This window comes from Falco biarmicus, chromosome 6, assembly GCF_023638135.1.
Source record: "Falco biarmicus isolate bFalBia1 chromosome 6, bFalBia1.pri, whole genome shotgun sequence".
In the NCBI taxonomy this organism is placed as follows: Eukaryota; Metazoa; Chordata; class Aves; order Falconiformes; family Falconidae; genus Falco; species Falco biarmicus.
In genome coordinates, this window is record NC_079293.1 from 80035734 (window position 1) to 80054686 (window position 18953).

General features: G+C 37.5%; 1 protein-coding gene across 2 annotated transcripts in view; it reads left to right on the forward strand.

Moving 5' to 3' along the window:
• Positions 1 to 18953, forward strand: part of NUP133 (nucleoporin 133) — a 37716-nt gene that overhangs the window by 13372 nt on the left and 5391 nt on the right. For both annotated transcript variants that reach the window (XM_056344765.1, XM_056344766.1), the window contains 12 exons: positions 1036 to 1127; positions 3458 to 3621; positions 6513 to 6607; positions 6742 to 6966; positions 7922 to 8044; positions 8474 to 8573; positions 9550 to 9792; positions 11012 to 11145; positions 12746 to 12904; positions 14843 to 14978; positions 16805 to 16923; positions 18430 to 18510. In XM_056344765.1, the coding sequence (XP_056200740.1) occupies positions 1036 to 1127; positions 3458 to 3621; positions 6513 to 6607; positions 6742 to 6966; positions 7922 to 8044; positions 8474 to 8573; positions 9550 to 9792; positions 11012 to 11145; positions 12746 to 12904; positions 14843 to 14978; positions 16805 to 16923; positions 18430 to 18510 (1671 nt within the window). The remainder of the gene's footprint in view (positions 1 to 1035; positions 1128 to 3457; positions 3622 to 6512; positions 6608 to 6741; positions 6967 to 7921; positions 8045 to 8473; positions 8574 to 9549; positions 9793 to 11011; positions 11146 to 12745; positions 12905 to 14842; positions 14979 to 16804; positions 16924 to 18429; positions 18511 to 18953) is intronic.

The window sequence follows — 18953 nt, forward strand, 5'->3', positions numbered from 1 at the left end:
TTGTTTATTTTTTTAAATAGCGACTCAAAGACTTGTAATGAAGGCAGGTTTCAAAATCTAAAAAATCTTGCAGCATCTGCTAGTTTGAGTAACTTTTTTGTTTTTCTTTTTTTTGAAGTTGAGATTTCTATGAATTTTTTTTTTCCACATAGGTGTATTACTATGTATCACTAGGCCTGATGTAACACTACTGCAGACACCCAGACTTTGTTTTTGATCAGGATGGTTTTTTCAGTCTTTTGTGTCTGTTCCTATGTATATGAGACACTTTTTAATCAGCTGTGAAAAGCTTGGAGGCTAGGCTGAGAAGGGCTATATAGTGGCTGAATATTGTTTCTGCCCTATTATATATTTTAATATAATCTCATTAGAAGTATGTGAAAGTATTTTTGTTAATACTTTGTACGGTGTGCGTTTATTAAGCTCTTACTTACACCAAACATATTTTGTTTAAAAAGTATGTGGAATTTATTGCTAAGATGTCCCTGGAGTAGAAGGAAAGAATAGAAAAGTTGTTACAATATAAATTAGACAATATTTCAATGGGGTAATAGTGAGTTTCAATCCTTATTCCAATTAAATCACCTTTAAAATCAGTTATTATTAACTGGCATTCTAGTGGAAGACCTTTCTGGTGATACTCAGGTGGAACTGTATTTTTCTCATTAAACTACTATCTAGTTAGATTTGTCTGCACTCTGATTGTTTTTGTGGTAGTCCTCACGAATACCTTTTAAATTCTGTCAAAAATGTCGGGTTTGAATGTTAAAATAATTATCATAAAAACTTTAGTGAAATAAGTTGGCATAAGTTCCTTTGCAGATTGTGTCAGTTTTATTAAAATGCTTGGGGTCAAACGACTGTGAGACTTTCACTGTAATGAATCTTATGGGCTTATGTTTGACTTAATAAACACAACAGCTTCCAGGTGGTATTTTTGTTTTAAATCTATGTTCTTGCTACTTAGGAAAATGGTTCTCATTTCATAATGAAAGCTGGTATTTGTCAGCTGAACTTTTTACTTCGCATTTTCAGAGTCCTGTGTTTGACGCAACCAGCAAGCTGGAAATTATAGCTCAAGAAGATAAGACTAAATTACTGAAAGCTGCTTTTCTGCAGTTCTGCAGGTAGAAATTGCACTTTATTTTTGAGGATTTGTTTGTTTGCCCTTCTTGAAGGCACACTGATATTTGAGGAAGAGGTTGTCTTGGTAAAGATACTCTTGTGCTGTTTTAATTAAAGCTATTTTAATGACATATGCAAATATTAGGAGAGCATTAGATATGTCTTGGGCTAGTGAAGAAGTGCTAGAAAGGAGTGGACTTCTATAATCTCAATGACTCTTCGCTTATTCTGTGTAAATTCTGTTTAAATTCTGTAAATATGGTTACATTACTGCCAGTGGAACAAATTTGAACTTTGTTATTTTGTCTTTATTCTTTAGTAAGTAGTGTTTTGTTGTTAAGAAGCATTCTTTTCCTCATTTTTATTTGCATAGCTGTTTTCAGTAATACTTTCAAATATGTTTAATTACTGTTTATGCGGCCATGAAGATAACTAGCGTGGCAGATTTTGTGGAAGGATGCTTTCTTTTTTAGATTGACTGATATGGGGGAATGGGAGTGGAAAAATACATTGTTCATCAAACTCCTGATTCAAGTAACTTGACTTTAGGAGGCGTGCAATGCCTCTGGAAGGTTTGATGTTGAGATGGATGATGTAAACAAAGGAGGAAGAGGAGATAATCTAAGCCTACATTAATTATATTTAGAGGGGGTTGTTTTTCATGTATATTTATTAAAAAATCAAGCCACAAACCCTCTTAGGACTAATCTCCTTAATGAGTTAAAGCTTGGAAAGAACAGATTTAAGGTAGCAGGAAGCAGGAGTGCTTTTGACATAGAGCTGCGTGTGAGACAGAAGATTGTAAAGGGTATTAGGCACATACAGTAAAGGATATCAAGAGAAGATCTGTAAACATGCACAGGATTTAGAAAGAAAATCTGTATGTATTCAGAAGCGGACAGGTCAGTAAACAGAACTGCTGCTGAAGATGGCTGTACTCCCGAGGTGACTGGAATAGCTAAGGCCTGACAGCGCAAATAACGTGTGGAAGTTGGTATCACAGAGGATGTGGACAAGGGGGTTGGAAACAGGGTCAGATGAAAGTAGGAGGTAGTAAGGAAAAAATGTGAAAAAGTATGGAAGCTTAATGTTATTTTCATTAAAAGTTGGGTTATATTTATGAAACTAGAAGAAACTAATAATTTGGTGTGTTTAGTATTGATTCAGATTTTTTCCAGGAAATGGTATGCTAAAATGACTGGAGCAGTCTTCCACAGAACAGATGCAGCAATGGCCTGTCCAGATGGACAAGCAGTTGATGCAGAGCAAATAATGGAAGGTTGCGTAGCCAGTGGAAATCCAAAGTCCACCGGCTGTGCAGTGAGCACAGTCAGCTTTACAGACCTGGTGATCTGTACAGGGGATGGGGTGTTCTGGGGAAAGATAGAGTGGACCCTTTTTGATGTAGTGACTAATGGGTTGAAGGAGGTAAGAAAGTCCTATATAAATCCCTTAGAAACACATGTCCTGCAGAGTAGTAAAGATGAAGACTTTCTTGTTTAATACGAGATTCGGTATATTCCAGTTTTTAAAAGTATTCTTTGCATTAGTAAACCTTTGTGCAATTTCTGGGTGCACTGTTGGTTTTTATTTCAAGACATCTTGGTCATGTAAATATTCAGACTGAAAGCTTCATGAAAAATACAAGTATTTCCAAAATCAGATAATATATTGGAATCACAGTATCCATTCTCAGTCAGAATACTGTAACTTTTTAGTCACAAAGTCAAATCAGTGCTTTTTGTGAATATTGCATGCTTCTTAAATAGAATTCTTTAGTATAACTTCATACCTTGGAGCTTTGAGTATTTGGATGCTTCTTGCTCATTTACTTACTGACCTGAATAGAACAGGATTCTTTGAAGTTATAGCAAATAAGAATAATACATTATATTTGCTGAAGCATTTCCCTGAAAATTTTCACTTTGTTACCATTTATGGGAGCGATTACATTTCTTGAGAGGATTTTAAAGCAAGCAATAGAAATTTGGTGACTTGGCAGAGGCATCCAGACTTAGTTCTATATGATGGATCTTTTCTTTTGAATAATAATAATAATGATGATAGGGGTAATAAAATAAATAGTGACTTGAAACACTTCCTGGCTTGTGCTTTTTTTTGTTTTATAAATTGTGCAGTCTTCTTGCTTTAAATGAATTGGGATACCTTTTATCCATAATTAGTTTAAAGAGAGTCCAAACAATGCTTGATGTTTATAATCTGAAGCACTTCACAAAAAGCATATCAGAAAATCCTATTAATTGAGTGGTTCTTCTTCCTATAATCCTATCTATTGTTTTTATTTCGTAAACTTTGTGTTTCTTTTATACAGGAAAGATATAGTCAATGCACAAAGCATGGTAGTTGAGCTCTTCCCAAGTAATGCAGATCTGGATCCTGATGCTGAACTGGATAGGGCAGTGACTCAGATCAGTGTGGACTTAATGGATGATTACCCTGCCTCTGATCCAAGATGGGCTGAATCTGTACCTGAAGGTAAACATAACGTGTTGTTTGTAAAGTTTTGTTTTGTTTTGGGTTTTTTTTGTGAAAAACTGTCTGTATTACTCTAGATAAAATTATAATTTAAGCTTGCAAGGAAGGCATAGGTGTCCCCGTCCTTCACCACCACTAGATACATTTTGAGAAAGGCTAAAAGGAGCATCTTACGAGACTACCAGATAAACTTGCAGTCTACTGCAGTTATTCTTGACTTCATATAGTGAACACTAACAGCAAGGAAAACATACTTCTGAGAAGGGTACATTGTGCAAGGAACAGATGGTGTCACTTTGGTGTTTCCATGATTCCTTGGATAGTTCTCAATTATTTTCCACAAATAGATATGTTAAGAGAAAGAATTTATTTGCTCATGCTTAGCTCTTTGTCAGCAGCTGCACAGCTTCTTGGTAGACTTGGATCCTGGTGGGGCATTGTTATTTATGTCTGCCTAAAAAAGGACTAGAGACATTTATTTTGGAGTACTTGTATGTAAAGGATTAAAGCAGACATGTTTTCAGCAAGAAACTTTTGTCCATGCTTCCCTGTCTCTTACGAGCAGTGTTAATTTGAAACTGTATCCAGGACCTCTAGGCAGCAGTTGCTAGTTACTGAGCAGAGACTTAATTTGAAAGTTCATGTAATAAATAGTTGGATGATGCTTTCTGCTGCTGTTTCTGCGTGGCAGACAGTTAGAAACTGTCAGGCATCAGATCCTTAGTATTTTCTGAATCAACTTTATTTTTAATTTGGCAGCTTATCTGCATTTGTTCTTGGCTAAAGCAAGAAGTGAAAATTCAGATCCTTAGTATTTTCTGAATCAACTTTATTTTTAATTCAGCAGCTTATCTGCATTTGTTCTTGGCGAAAGCAAGAAGTGAAAATTGATAGCTTCTTGGAAATAGTCTTGCTAATTTTGCTCATAGTGATAGTTCTGAGTTTTTGTGTCTTGGTAGTCTTTTGGTTTAAAGTGCACAGAATATACAAAAATTCTGGAATAGGAAGATAACTTGGGCTCTGGAGAACTCTGCTGAGGTGAAATACTTTTGAGAATACCCATGAAATCATAGAATACCAGGTTGGAAGGGACCTCAAGGATCACCTGGTCCAACCTTTCTTGGCAAAAGCACGGTCTAGACAAGATGGCCCAGCACCCCGTCCAGCCAGATCTTAGAAGTGTCCAATGTTGGGGAATCCACCGCTTCCCTGGGGAGATTCATTCCAAAGGCTGATTGCTCTCATTGTGAAAAGTTTTCCTCTTGTGTCCAATTGGAATCTCCCCAGGAAGACTTGTACCCATTACCCCTCGTCTTTTCCATGGGACTCCTTGTGAGAAGGGGGTCTCCATCTTCTTTGTAGCCACCCTTTAAATACTGGAACACGGGGATAAGGGCTCCCCTGAGCCGCCTTTTCTCAAGGCTGAACGAACCCCGTTCTGTCAGCCTTTCCTCTCACGGCAGGCTTCCCAGGCCTTTGGCCATCTTTGTGGCTCTTCTCTGGACTCGGTGCAGCCTGTCCACATCTGTTTTGTATAGCGGGGACCAAAACTGAACACAGTATTCCAGGTGTGGCTGACGAGTGCCGAGTAGAGTGGGATAGTGGCTTCTTTCTCTCTGCTGGTGATGCCCTTGGTGCTGCAGCCCAGCGTCCTGACGGCTTGCTTTGCCGCAGCAGCGCACTGCTTGCTCATATTGAGCTTGCTGTCCACCAGGACCCCCAGGTCCCTGCCCACAGAGCTGCTCCCCAGACAGGTGGATCCCAGGCTGTGCTGCGCTCCTGGATTATGTTTTCCCAGGTGCAAGACCTTACCCTTGTCCTTGTTGAACTTCATGAGGTTTTTATTAGCCTGTTCTTCCAGGCCATCCAGGTCTTCCTGCAGGGTAGCTCTCCCTTCCGAAGCATCCACTTCCCCACTCAGTTTGGCATTATTGGCAAACTTCATCAGGGCACACTTGATCCCATCATCCAGATCACTTATGAAGATATTGAAGTGTTGGGCCCAATACTGATCCCTGGGGGACCCCACTTCTATCAGGTTGCCAGTTTGAAAAGAAGCTATTTGCCACCACCCTCTGAGTGCAGCCTGTCGGCCAGCTCCCCACTCGGGCCACTTTTTAGATCACAAAGCATCAGTTTCTCTAGGAGGAGGCTGTGAGAAACCATATCAAAAGCCTTGGAGAAATCCAGGTAGACAATGTCCGTTGCTTGCCCCACATCAACTGAGCAGGTTACTTTGTCACAGAAGGCAGTCAAGTTTGTCAAGCATGATTTGCCCTTGGCGAATCCATGCTGGTTTTTCCCAATCGTGTGCTTCATGAGGAAGCTTCCACCATCCTTACTGACACCTTTAAGGTCCCGGTTGCCTGGACAGAAATGTTGGCTGGTTTTTCAGATGCAAGCTCGTTTGAGAAAGACGAAAAATAGGGCCATGCTGGGCAACCAGTTTTGTGCAGACAGCGCAGAATCAATTAGGTCTGAATGTGTGTTAATGCCTTATTCTGTAGTAGCTGTGGTCTAGAGTATAATAGATTTAGCAATAGCTAGTCCACAATGAAGATAAAAATTTGAATCTGAATCTTACTACGACTTGAATAAGCTGGTGAGCTGCTATTTTAGCAGCAAAATAATTGACCACTTCAGAATAGTTGTACTGAACTAAAGATACTCGATTTCTTCTAAATGCTTTACTTCAGATATGGAAGAGTTCAAAACCCACATTAAAAATAGTTGGTAAGCAATATATAAATGTGTGTACATATATTTTACAAAAGTACCAGTGCAGGAACACTGCAGAAATTTATAGAAATATGTTTACCTCGGCGGCAAAAAATTGGTTACCCAGAAATAAAGTTATCAAGGGCTCTGATCTAAGATATTTCTGTTTTTAGAAGCAGCAGGTTTCAGCAACACATCTCTCATTCTTCTTCATCAGCTAGAGGATAAGACAAAAGCACATTCCTTCTTCATTGAGTTTCTTCATCAGGTAAAATTCTACTGTTCCTTTGGTATCAGCATACACCGTAGATTATATTGCCTTCAAGTAATTCTTCTAGAACAGTGTTTACAGTACATGTGGTGATGTTCTGTTTTGGTTTTTTTGTTTTTTTTTTGTAAAAGGTTGGTGTATTTGAACGCCTGGGCAGTTTTCCAGTCCGAGGGGTGCCGATGGCAACTCGATTGTTGCTCTGTGAGCACGCAGAGAAACTAGCAGCAGCTATTGTGCTCAAGAATCACCACTCCAGGCTGCCTGATCTGGTGAATGCTGCTATACTCATCGCGTTAAACAAAAGGGAGTGTGATATTCCACCGAGTCTTACCCCTGCAGATGTGTTCTTTCGAGAGGTAAGAAACCCGTTATTTCTGAATTATTGTGTAGCCTCACATATAGTAAAAGTTGCAATGCTTTAATATATTCTTTGAAAATAATTTGACTTTACAGAATTTCCCTTTAAATAGGGGTGGTATGGTAGTATTTTCCACTCTTTAGTGTACATATTTCTTTATGTCTGCAGCTGGAACGTGAATTCTGAGAAATCTCATGTAGCAGAAGTAAAGCTGTTACGGTTTCCAACTAACCAACATGGATAAGCAATGAAAAAGACAAGTGAAATTCTCTGGCCCATCAGAAGATGTGTGCTAAATTGGCACTTTTAAGGGGTGAACTGAAGAGTATGAAACTTTCCAGATAGGGGAACTGCTTTGAGCTGTCCTGGATGGAATTTTATCAATTCAGTCTCATAATTTTTTGGTTTTTCGAACATTAGTAAATCTAAGCTAGTTCTCAGTTTGTGCCGCTTTCCAGTCAAGCACCCAGTCTTTCTTTCTTCCTTTTTGAGAAGAGCTGTACACAAAACATATTCTTAGGAAGTTTTTTCCTGTAGAGGACAGTAGTTGCTAATGGAGAAAAATAAACAATTGTCAGCTATTTTAAAGCAAATATGTTATCCACTATACTTTTTCTAATGAAGATTCTACTGACCAATTGTTTCAGAAGATGGAGGAATATCCTTAATGAAACTTTACGGAGTTGCCTTCAAGAAAAGAGGATTCTTTTTTTTTTTTTTTTTTTTTTTTTTTTTCTCCATCCAGAAAGAAAGCAATAGTATTCTGAGTATTGTATGAAATACAAGCTGGTGATTTCATTATCCGTTTGAGTCGATATCTTTTAATATTTTTGGCTGTTGATGTGGGTTTATACTAATATTTGTTTTTCTGTACAGCTCATAACTTGGTTTTCAGGTATCAGCTGGTAGTGGATATGTTTGTGTTCAGTGCAGTTTTTCTTTGTATCTTGAAGGTGTCCCAGATAGATTCCATCTTTGAATGCTTACTAGAAGAAGAGGAACAAATCCTGAAAGATACGCCTATCGAATCAATTGAGTGGGCCCAGATAGTTGTCAATGTGAACAACATCATTAAGGTAGAGAACTGCATTAACTAAGATGTTTGTGGAGGGGAAGGTAAATACCAAAGAGCACTGAACATGTTGAATGCAGCAGATCTGAGTTACTGACATGAGAAGAAAAGTGAATGCAATTTTCACATGTCCAAACACATTAGGAAGGAAGAGGTGGTCTTGTGCAGAATTAGGGATGTTCCTTTTCTTCCTGAGCCACTGCTGAAGAGAGTTTGAGAAGTTGCTGCATTGTTGGCAGTTGTGAAAAACCTGTTCTTGACCACTGAGGTTTCTTGCTCAGTCAGTGTATGCTCTTCTATACAACAGGGAAAGTGGTGTAGAAAGAAGGGGGGATATTAAAAGAACATTTCAGAATTAGGAAAGACAACATCTTTTACGGTCTGTGTGTATGCAAGTGGACTTTAAAATACTTACATCCTTGCCTTTAAATAGGACGTGCTGCAAGCTGCCTGTCAGTATCGTCAGTCTAGAGCCTCTTTATATAAAACAGGAGAGCTTCCAGAAAGAGAACCTGAATATATTCCATGGACAGGTGAGAACTTATTATTACTACTTTATTAATTATCTGTCCTAAACAAAAAGTACTTTTCATGAGTTTCAGAACACGTGAATTTCCATCTGAATGTTAAAATTCCTGTTAAAAGCTGCTACAAGGTTTGTCAGTAGGAATAGGAGAAGCTAAAAGCTTCATTTGGGGAGTGAAATGGAATTAATCAATGAACACTGATTTTGTCCAGTATTGATGATAAATCTTTACAACTGGCATTGCAGATTATTTTTTTTTGTATGCACTGGTTCTGGTTAGCAGACCTATTGGGTACATAACATTAAAATGAATCATAAAATATGATCGATCTATGAATGTTTTAAAAGGACTGATGATTCTCTGCTTCTTTAAGTGTGTTCTGCTTTGATGATTTAATAACGTGAAAAACTATCAGAACAAACGTTTGCAGAAGCAAGCACTTTCCAGCTGGTGTTTAAGCTTCTTGTGGCCTTTATGGCCACAAAGGCCACACTTGTTTCGTACTCCCAAGATAAAAATCTTTTGAAAAGCAGGACCCATGCAAGCTGTTTTGGTGTCTTAAATCATCTTGATGACTACATCCAAGTATTTCAATCAGGTTAACATAAGTTGCCTTTTTCCTTTTGTATATTCTCTACTTTGCTTACAGATTGTGCAAGTGATTCTTTTCTTCTGAAAAACAGCTGATATTGATAGTTGACTGTGTACATCTGTGTAGTTCGGGGGATGGTTTTGTTTCTGGTCCTTTCAGTTAACTACATTTTGGCCAAATTAAATATGTAAAGGTGGATGGGAGTATGTGTTTGGGTTTCGGGGTTTTTGTTTGCTTGTTTTTTAATAGTATTGCTTTGATTTTTAAAATTAAAATATTTACTTGCTTTCTTCTAATTTTTTTAATTATATGTAGTAACGTTATACATCAGCATAGGTTCCTGTCACGATAGGATTATTGTTTTAATGTTCACTGTATTGTTTTCCCAAGCATCTAGTGTCCTTCGTGCAACGGTAATACGTCAGCATGGAATCATTCTGAAGATGGTGTATCCCCAGGTGGACAGCAACCTCCGCAGCATTGTGGCTGAACAGTTGGTGGCACTGCTGGATTGTTTTCTAGATGGCTATGTTTCTCAGCTGAAATCTGTGGACCGTCCTGCTGATCAAGAGCGATACAGCAGTCTGGAAATGGAGTATGTGCAGAAAAGATCAGAACTCTTGTCTCCTCTCCGTAAGTAGTCTGTTTTCCTTAATGCAAGGGCTAGATGTTCCATTTGATGAGGAAATTACACGTATCTGATCGAGTAAATGGCATCTGTGTGTGAATTCTATTTGTTCTACATGTTTGCCTTCAGAGTATAAATGATTGGTTTTATGATTTAATGAGATACTTTCAAAGTAAAAACAGATAGAGAATCGCATCCATGACTGCTTCCATGCCGCTAAGAAGACACATTGCTGCTTCAATGTTTTTCTTCTGCTTGTTACATTTTTCTGGCAGGAATTTATCTTGTGCTACTTGGCTGAAAATAGTCTATAAATGGATTCCTGAACGTTTATATTGTTGCAAGTTGACAAACTTATATGCCTGAAAGCTTTCTTAGTGTGTATCAGGAAAAAGTTACTTTTTGAATCTGGACTGTTTAATAGTCAAACCTGTTGTTTAACATGTCACATGTGGTCCAGTCTTCAATGAGTAATTGACAGTAAAGTCCCCTTAAGTGGAAGTAACTTGGAGTAAATACGTTTTAGTTACTTAATAAAATTTAAATTTTTTAGACTGAAAATAACTAGTATAGATAGAATAATCTAATCACTGCCTCCTAACATTCTTAACCATTAAGAAAAATCTCTTTAAACTGTCATTCTCAGTTTTACTGACGTTTGTGGGCTCTGCTAGTTTGTAAATACATTTTATATCATTATGTTAAATCTAAAGCTCATATTTCCTTACAAACAAAATTGAGTATTCTAACTGTCACGGATTAACTGAACCAAAAAGAAAGAGTTTAATATATTTTTAGTAAAAACCCATTCTCTTTACATGTTTTGTTTTATATCAAAAGCATTTGCCTTCTGCTTTTTCACTTTGTGTCATTAAGTGGCTTTTAGTACAGATACTAAGTCAGGGGTTGAATTTTCCCCCCTGCCCTCCAGCATAAATAGCAGATGATGCTAACTTTCAGTGAAAATAGGATATTTACAGGCCATTTAGTATTCTAAACTTCTCTTCTTCCCTCTTGTAGTGGGGGACAGAGATAGTAGGTATGTGAGCTTGTACGTGCACAGGGTGTGTGCGCAGTCGGTTAATGTCTCTCTTGCTGTATATAAGTAATCTCCATGACCCGAACATTTGAAACGTTTTATTTTTTCTGATCTCCGTCCTTGGTCACCTTCTTACGGTCAAAGATGAGCTTGTTTGATGTAACTTTTTTTTCTTGGTTACTTAGTTTCCCTGGGGCAGTATCAGATGGCAGCTGCTTTAGCAGAGAGGTACTGTGACTTTGATATCCTGGTGCAGATGTGTGAGCAAACAGACAACCAGGCCAGATTGCAACGTTACATGAGCCAGTTTGCAGATCAGGTAACTCTTTCTTTATTTCCTTTAGATAGTGTTTTATAATAAGTTTGCACCTGAGATGTTGCGGAAGCTATTATTACTTTGGGATTTTGTTTTGTTTTGGGGTTTTATGTATCTGTATTTACATATACATACAGGGGAAATGTGGAAAATTGAAGTCAATGTTCACTGTGCAGAACTCGGTGGAGTATTTTACCCTGAGGCTGTAAAGCAAGTCAGCAGAAATATGGGTGCTAACTGTATGGGCAGCGGCTTTTCATGGAACTTTGGGTTTTGTCTCACTCTTAAGGTCTTTCAGCATTTTGTGACTTATTCACTGAGGTGCTGTGGTCAGTGTACTATTGTTTTATTAAACTAATGTAATAATAAATATAATCATAATTTCCAAAAGAGAAGGTGCCATTGTTAAACATGTAAGTAGAGAAGTAGTTAACAGTAGGAATGTATGGGTGTTGCTGTAGTCTTATTTTATTGTCCTGCTGAGTACTTGTTGGACATTTTTTCCAGTGTTTGTTAAGATCTGGTGTAAAAACTTCAAGGTGCGCTGAAAAACTGGGAAGTTTAAGGAAAAGGCAGTAGAGACTACTTGAAGTGAGGGAGACTGGGACAAAATTTTCCTAATTGGAGAGTTGGTGAGATCAATTTGTTTAGCTTTCCACATGAACCATAGAAAGAGAAATCCTGCAGTCTACACTATAAAGAGGGTACAGAAAGGTTGTTACAGTAAGAAAAAGCAAAAATATCAGTAATGGACAGAAATTATAGTGAACATTTTTAATATTGAGGCTTAAATACTCACACTTCCAAAGAAGGGGATGCATTCTCTATTTCTTTTCTCTTGGAGTCCTTTGTTTTAAAGGAAAAAAAGACTTTCTGAAGAGAAGTCACTGTGGCAAATGTAGAGCTGAATAGATCAAGTGTAATGGATAGAGTATCAGACTGATGGCCTCTTCAAATTTAATTTTTTTAAATTGTTAATGTAATTAAGATTTAGCATAGTTCTAAAATTACTCTGAAAAGACTTTCTCAAACATAAATCCTGATTAGTTATTTCACATTGAAGTTTCTGAGGATAAAATAGTGTGGGTTTTTTTTTTTTAAAAAAAGGCCACTTTTTAACGATGACTGAGAGAAGTTGTAGGTTCACTTGGAGATAGGAGGGAATGTTTCAAAAATAGTGGCAGCAGAAGTAAACTTACATGTGAAAGGAAACAGTAAGCACAGAGTTCTGAGAGGGGCAAAGGAACAGGTAAAAAACTGAAGTAGAATTGTGATTTATGTGATAATCTGTTTCCATTCTTATGTGTTAACATGAAGAATTTGTATCTGGCGCTTCCTTCACTGCCATTGAAGGTTCACTCCCATTGAAGGGTGCCCTGTGTATCAACATCTGTTGCAGAGTAGCTCATAAATTCTTTAAACGCTGTTTCTATCAGGACTCTTTTTCATCAACATCGTATTTTTGTGTGTGTGTGTTCTTGTTTTGTTAAGCAGGTTCTTACCATGTTCTTACCAACTGTGTTCTATGAAGCATTTTGCCTTAGAAGAAAAAAGATATTTAAATGTGACTTTTAAAATGTGTTTGTATTCCTGTTATCTTCAGAATTTCTCAGACTTCCTGTTTCGGTGGTATCTAGAAAAAGGAAAGCGAGGGAAGCTGTTATCTCAGCCTATTGCTCAGCACGGGCAGCTGGCCAGTTTCTTGCAAGCTCATGAGCATCTGAGCTGGTTACATGAAATCAACAGTCAGGATCTGCAAAAGGTAGGATTTCTTAAATACAACCAAGCTGAAATAGCACATATTAAAAAGGTCAAGTATATATTCAGGTAGGCAAATTATCTAGTTATGACTCTTCATCATCAAAAGACCAGTTATCTAAATGAGTTAGGGGAGAGATGACACAGATTATTAATGGAGTACCAGAATCTTCCCTCCAGGCAGCATCTGCACCATGTAATGGAAGTTAGGGCTGCTTTTCATCCCTGGTTGGTGACTGATACGTTTTATCAAGGAAGTTTTGTTTGGCTGTGTGATCACTACTTTGATGGAATTGGGGGCTTACAGTGAATATCAGTAGCATTATCAGATTATCCAGCAAAGGAAAAACTGAAGCTTGTCTTTCAAGACTTTGAAGCAAAGAAATTTGGAGGTATCACAAAAGAAAAAAAAAAACCCACAGAACTTTTAAACTATGCATGTAAGAGATTAAAGTAATCAACACCTTTTTTTAAAGTAGCAAATGTGTATGTGGATAGATTTATGTGACATTGTTTTTAAACTTGATCCATTGTTGCCTTGTAGGCTGCCCAGTTATTCTCTCCCTGCTTCCTGCTGGTCAGTCTTTCCTTCCTTCTGCTAGACTTGTGAATGTATTTCACATTAGAAATAAACTGTTTCTAAACAAAAATAGCTTCTTTCAATCCACGTGCACATTATTTAACTGTGTGCAGAGCATGGCAATGTTTATTCTACTGCAAATTATAGGCTGATAATACTATATGCCCTTAAAAAAACCCCAAACAAACCAACCCACCCAAAACCAAACCAAAAACAAAATCCCAAACAAAATAAAACAAAAAAACTCACCCTGAGAATATTGTAATATTCCATTGGTGTCAGCTGAGATTTTTCCTGTTATAGCAAAGCACTATTGATACAAGAATTATTTACTTTAAAAAAATAAAAAGAGGGAAAAAATGTGAATAGTGAAAAACAAGAACTTGAAAAACGGAGGATGTTAGTTAATCCTTACAGTTAACTAAACATGGCCTTGGGAGAAGGAATAGACACCATAAATATGTCAGGCTGGGGCATAAAATAAGCTCAAGGAGAACCAAATGGTTAACGAGACTAAACAGAAAATCACAATCCACTCTCGATTAAAGAAAGCTCCATGCTAACAAAGCCGTCTTCCCACTGGATATGCATGTGAAAAAAAAAGGATGCTGTACCTTTAAATGGAGACGAGGCTGTAGGAACCGGTGAGAATGAAGTGTGACTAAACTTAATTGTAAACAATTCTTCAAAGTGTATAAAGTGTTTTACCACGTGTTAAGGTGTACGCTAGCTTTGTGGATAACTACCTAGCACCCACCTCTGTGCAGACATGCATTAAACAAGTATCTGGACTCGGCTCTTGCACACCAAGCGAAGAACACAGGTTTGGGATAACGCTATGAAGAGGGGGCAAGGATTCTAAAATGGACAAGTAGTTCGGTTTATTTCTGAGTAAGTGCTCAGAAACGTGCTGTTCCATTGTTGGATAGACAAAATCTTGCCTATATATTTGGTTACTTTAGCAGTTTGTAATTTTGTTTTTTCAAATTCCTGAATGAACAAGTAAATCAATCTACATGCAAAATTGTTCTGTCAAATCATATTTGTCTGGCTTTTCTGCCACAGCCTTGAAGAAGATCCTAGAGGTATAATATGTGAAGTCGCAATTTGTCCTTTAATCATAAGATAGTTTTTCCCTGGTTAGTACTGAAAAGATTTTTTGATATAATTGCAGTAGAGACCTGTGTCCCTTTCTGAAGGGTGTAGTGCAGAGTTTTAATGTGCAAGTTGTATGACTTCTTAAAATAAGGATTATAGTATTACAAATGATAAACAGCTATGAGACTTAAGAGCAAATCCTTATCAGCTAACCTTCTGGTGCTAACTTATAAAACTGATTTCTAACGTCTTCATTAATTTCAGGCTCACAGAACATTGCAGACTTTAGCAAATATGGAGACACGGTATTTTGCAAAGAAGAAAACACTTCTTGGCTTGAGCAAATTAGCTGCACTGGCGTCTGACTTCTCGGAAGACATACTTCAAGAAAAAATAGAAGGTTAGAAATAAAACCAGAGCAAAGTGAAGAGTAGACTAATGAAGTTATTGGATTAGAATCACGTTAATTTTGCAGATTGATAATCGAGGGCTCTAACTCAGTGTGGTAAGGATGAATGGACTGGTGATCATGCTCATTGCAGGAAGGATAAGTAAGACAGAATGAGGCAGTAACCTCAGTATTCGGTTTCACCTCCGAGTTAGGCCTATGAGCATGGGAAATGTGTACCGTTTCACTTGTTCTAATAACACACAAAATACTGGTGTAAATAACAAGCTGCACAGTATCTTGAGAAGTCATTAGTTCTGAAGTGGCTGAAACTTGTGAACCATTCACAGTGAATGTGTTTTCATGACGCTCCATTTTGTATTTCCAGATGCAAGGTAAAAATTATTTAATTTCTTAAAGCCTGTTCATTGAATGGCTCTCAATTTGGAATTCTTCTCAAATCCTGAGACTCTTAGGCTATACAAGGCAATCCAGTGACTGTGTTGTATTGTAATAATGTACCTGGAAATACATACATTTGTGATCAAGCAGCGCTTTCTCAGCACCTTACTCTTTCTGTATCTGGAAAGGTTACAGTGACAGTGTTTCATTATACTCGTAACTGAAAGGATGCTAACAGGAAAACCAGGAATACCTGTTCTGCTTCATTATCAAATGCAAAGATTCCACTGCTCTGCCATTCCTTTCACTTTGGAAAATACCCTGTTCCCGATGCTGTTTGTGCAGCACACGGTGCTGTGAGTTATCGTTAAGCTGATACTGGCCGCCAGGGGAAGTGTGGAAACACTACTAGAGGTTACTACTCAAGCTTGCTTCTGTTTATCTGCATCTTTATCCATGTATATGACATACAGTTCTTAAAAAAAGAATCCTGAAGGCCCGGGGATAATTATGATAACTAAGTAGCCTTTACAAATTCGTTTTAGCTTGTAATAATACTACATTATCTGCCTTTTAAATTATAGACCTTTTAATGAAATCTTAAATTTTAAATTTGTTTTTCTTACTGCTCTGGAAAAAAACCAACAAACCTATGTTGATGTGAAGACTCTCATCTTTAAATAGGAAAACCGTAGAAAACTGAGGAAACCAAAGCTGTATTTCAGTAGACTAATGGACTCTTAAAATTTGGTCTGGACTTTACTCTGCTACACATTTTTATATGATACAGCTTTTAAAATTTACACTCTTCGTGTATCAGTTTCCTATTGATAAAGAAAATAATTATTTTTGCCACATTTTGCTTATTCATTTAAACTGATAAAATGCTCCTTAAAATTAGTTTCCTTTTTCTACCATGCGATGGAACTGGGCAGGAAGGGCAGGGTTCACAGTACGGCTGAAACTATTCCATTTTGATTGTTTCAGCCTAATAAGTTTCTGACCCTGAGGCAGATCATACTGGAAAATAAAACAATCAAAAAATGAGTAATTCATGAGGTGGAGCACATCCATGGCACAGGTCTTCAGCCAAAAGGTAGCTCCTAAAAATTGCAGACAGCTTACTGTCCTGCACAGTGCAAAAGCTTCCCTCCAATCCTATGTATTCATTTTGTGGGTTTGAGGAAATAAAGAAGAGTTACCAGTCTGCATTATGCTGGGAACCTGAGTGGAAAGTAAGAACTAGGTCACCAGGATGACAACATTGAAGTGGACGTATTTCTGTGCTTCAGGAACATAGAGATGAGTGTCCAAATAAATGCTTCGTAACAAATACTTGTAGACCTGAGTAATATTGTGACTTGCCAGTTATTACTGTGCCATAGAATTTATTATTACATTTTAGTAACGTGACATATTCATTTCCTTAAATACAGAAATAGCAGAACAGGAACGCTTTCTGTTGCATCAGGAGACCCTTCCTGAACAGTTACTGGCAGAGAAACAGTTGAACCTCAATGATATGCCAGTGTTGTCTGTATCTCAGCTCATTGATGTAAGTATTTCATGTTTACTTGGTTACACAGGTAAAGTTCCAGTATGTTTTCTGCCTCTGTGTGATCAAATAAAGGAGAAGATCCCAGCAGTCTTTATCCCTTATATGGCTTGCTAAGCACCCAAAGATCAGATACATGATTTGGTTTATCTTTGCTTAGTTTACGCCCGCACCAAACTTCAGAATGCTGGTTTTAGTTCAAATTTCTTCTTGTTGAATGTGTGCTTTAGAGTGCTGCTAGAAGAAAAAACAAATCAAATCAGTTTCAGAAGTTGATTTACTGGTCTAAGCCAGTTTTTGGATATGAGACAATTTTTACCTTCTGTTACATTCTCAGTGGGGCAGAACTTAAAAGGCAGAAGGAACAAAGAAATCCACCTTAGTGGAGAAAGATGCTGCAATGTATAGAAGGAAGGGGCTTCTGCAGGAAAAGGTTTTTGTTCACCTGTTGCAAAGAGGCACCCAAAGTCTTTCTACTTTCTTTTTTTCTTTTTCAAAACCAAACAAAACCCCAACCCATAGAGAAACAAAACCATGAACTGCTCCAGTACTGGGATTGCTACTAACTCTGACTCCTTTTCCCACACCCATTTCTGGTGGTAGCCAGGAACCAGTAGCCTTATGGTTTCTGCCTGTTGTCAGCATATTTTTACCATCCAGTGACACACACAAAAAATACACCATTAGTAACAACAACACCTTGTAAAACGAATGGGGCCCTTTCTGGGTGTCAGTTTTGGAACTCCTTACTTTTCTGTAATCCTGTGGAAAATCAAAAGCTGATAGCATGCTTGTTTACATTCTTCTCATTTTCTTAGAACAATGCTAATAGCAGATTCTGAAGTTATTACCTGTATCTTTTAAGTGACTCTATGTGTGGGATAGAGAAGGGTAAGAAGTGTCACTCATGACTTGGCAAGTGCTGGTATCGTGACAGTTTTCCTTCTGAGTTCTCTCTATCGTCAAACCAATGTTCGTATTTGCTGCTCGTGATGTGAGAATGAAATTTGAAAAGCGTCAATAAAAGGAGCATTAATGTTGATTTTCCTTTGAAGTACTAATTTAGAATTTTGTTGCAGAGGGGGGATGAAAGAGCGATAGCAAACTTGTACTGCCTTTTACCTTTTAAAACCAACGTGTGCTTAACTACTGCTTTGAGCTTAATTACCGAAATAATTCCTAGAGCTTATTTGTGGAGCTGAGCTCTGGCTACAATAGTCCAGGAATGTTACAGCCTTAAATGGCATTTAAATTTGAAACCTAGCAGCCTTATATCCAGTATCATTTGTCCACGGACCATTGTCATGTAGGTGGAATGCTGCTTTAAAACCTTAAGTATATTCATTACTATAAAAATACTTGCAGTTGAATCAAGACATATTTTCGTGAGAAGGTCATGTAAGTGGAAAATACATGGTGGTCTTCCCACAATGAGTTGTCCTTGATATCAGTTACATTAGTTTGTAGGCTAAAAATAATTCTCTACGTTATTCTCTCATATCGTAGATGTACATATGTGATGAGAACAGAAGGGCCAATGAGTATGACTTCAAGAAAGCACTTGATCTTCTGGAATATATTGATGAGGTAGGAAAAGTTTTTTAAGGATTTCTAACCCAGAGTCTTATTTTTTTTATCTATTATTATTTAAGCTAGGATGGTGCATGTGGGTTAACGTATTAGCTTAGTGTATGGTAATTAAAAAAAACCCTGATGCGTTTTCTTCAGTTTGTTTTTAATTCACTGGAGACTTCATGCCAAATATGGTTTAGATCATTTTAAAAAAATGACACTCCTCATCTTCACTTCCCATTTATAGTCTATAGTTTCTTTTTTAGAGCCTTGCCTTCCTTACAGGCTTTCTCCAAACAGGACAAAGATCATCTGTTTTCAGTAGTTTAGTTCTTACATCTTCCCTATTGGCAGTTTCTCTGATTGTTATGAGATAATGTGGGATAGGTGCCAGCTTTTTAACATGTAAAGAGCATTGAACCACAGATTTGCTATCTGCTTTCTCACTGCATCTTGCA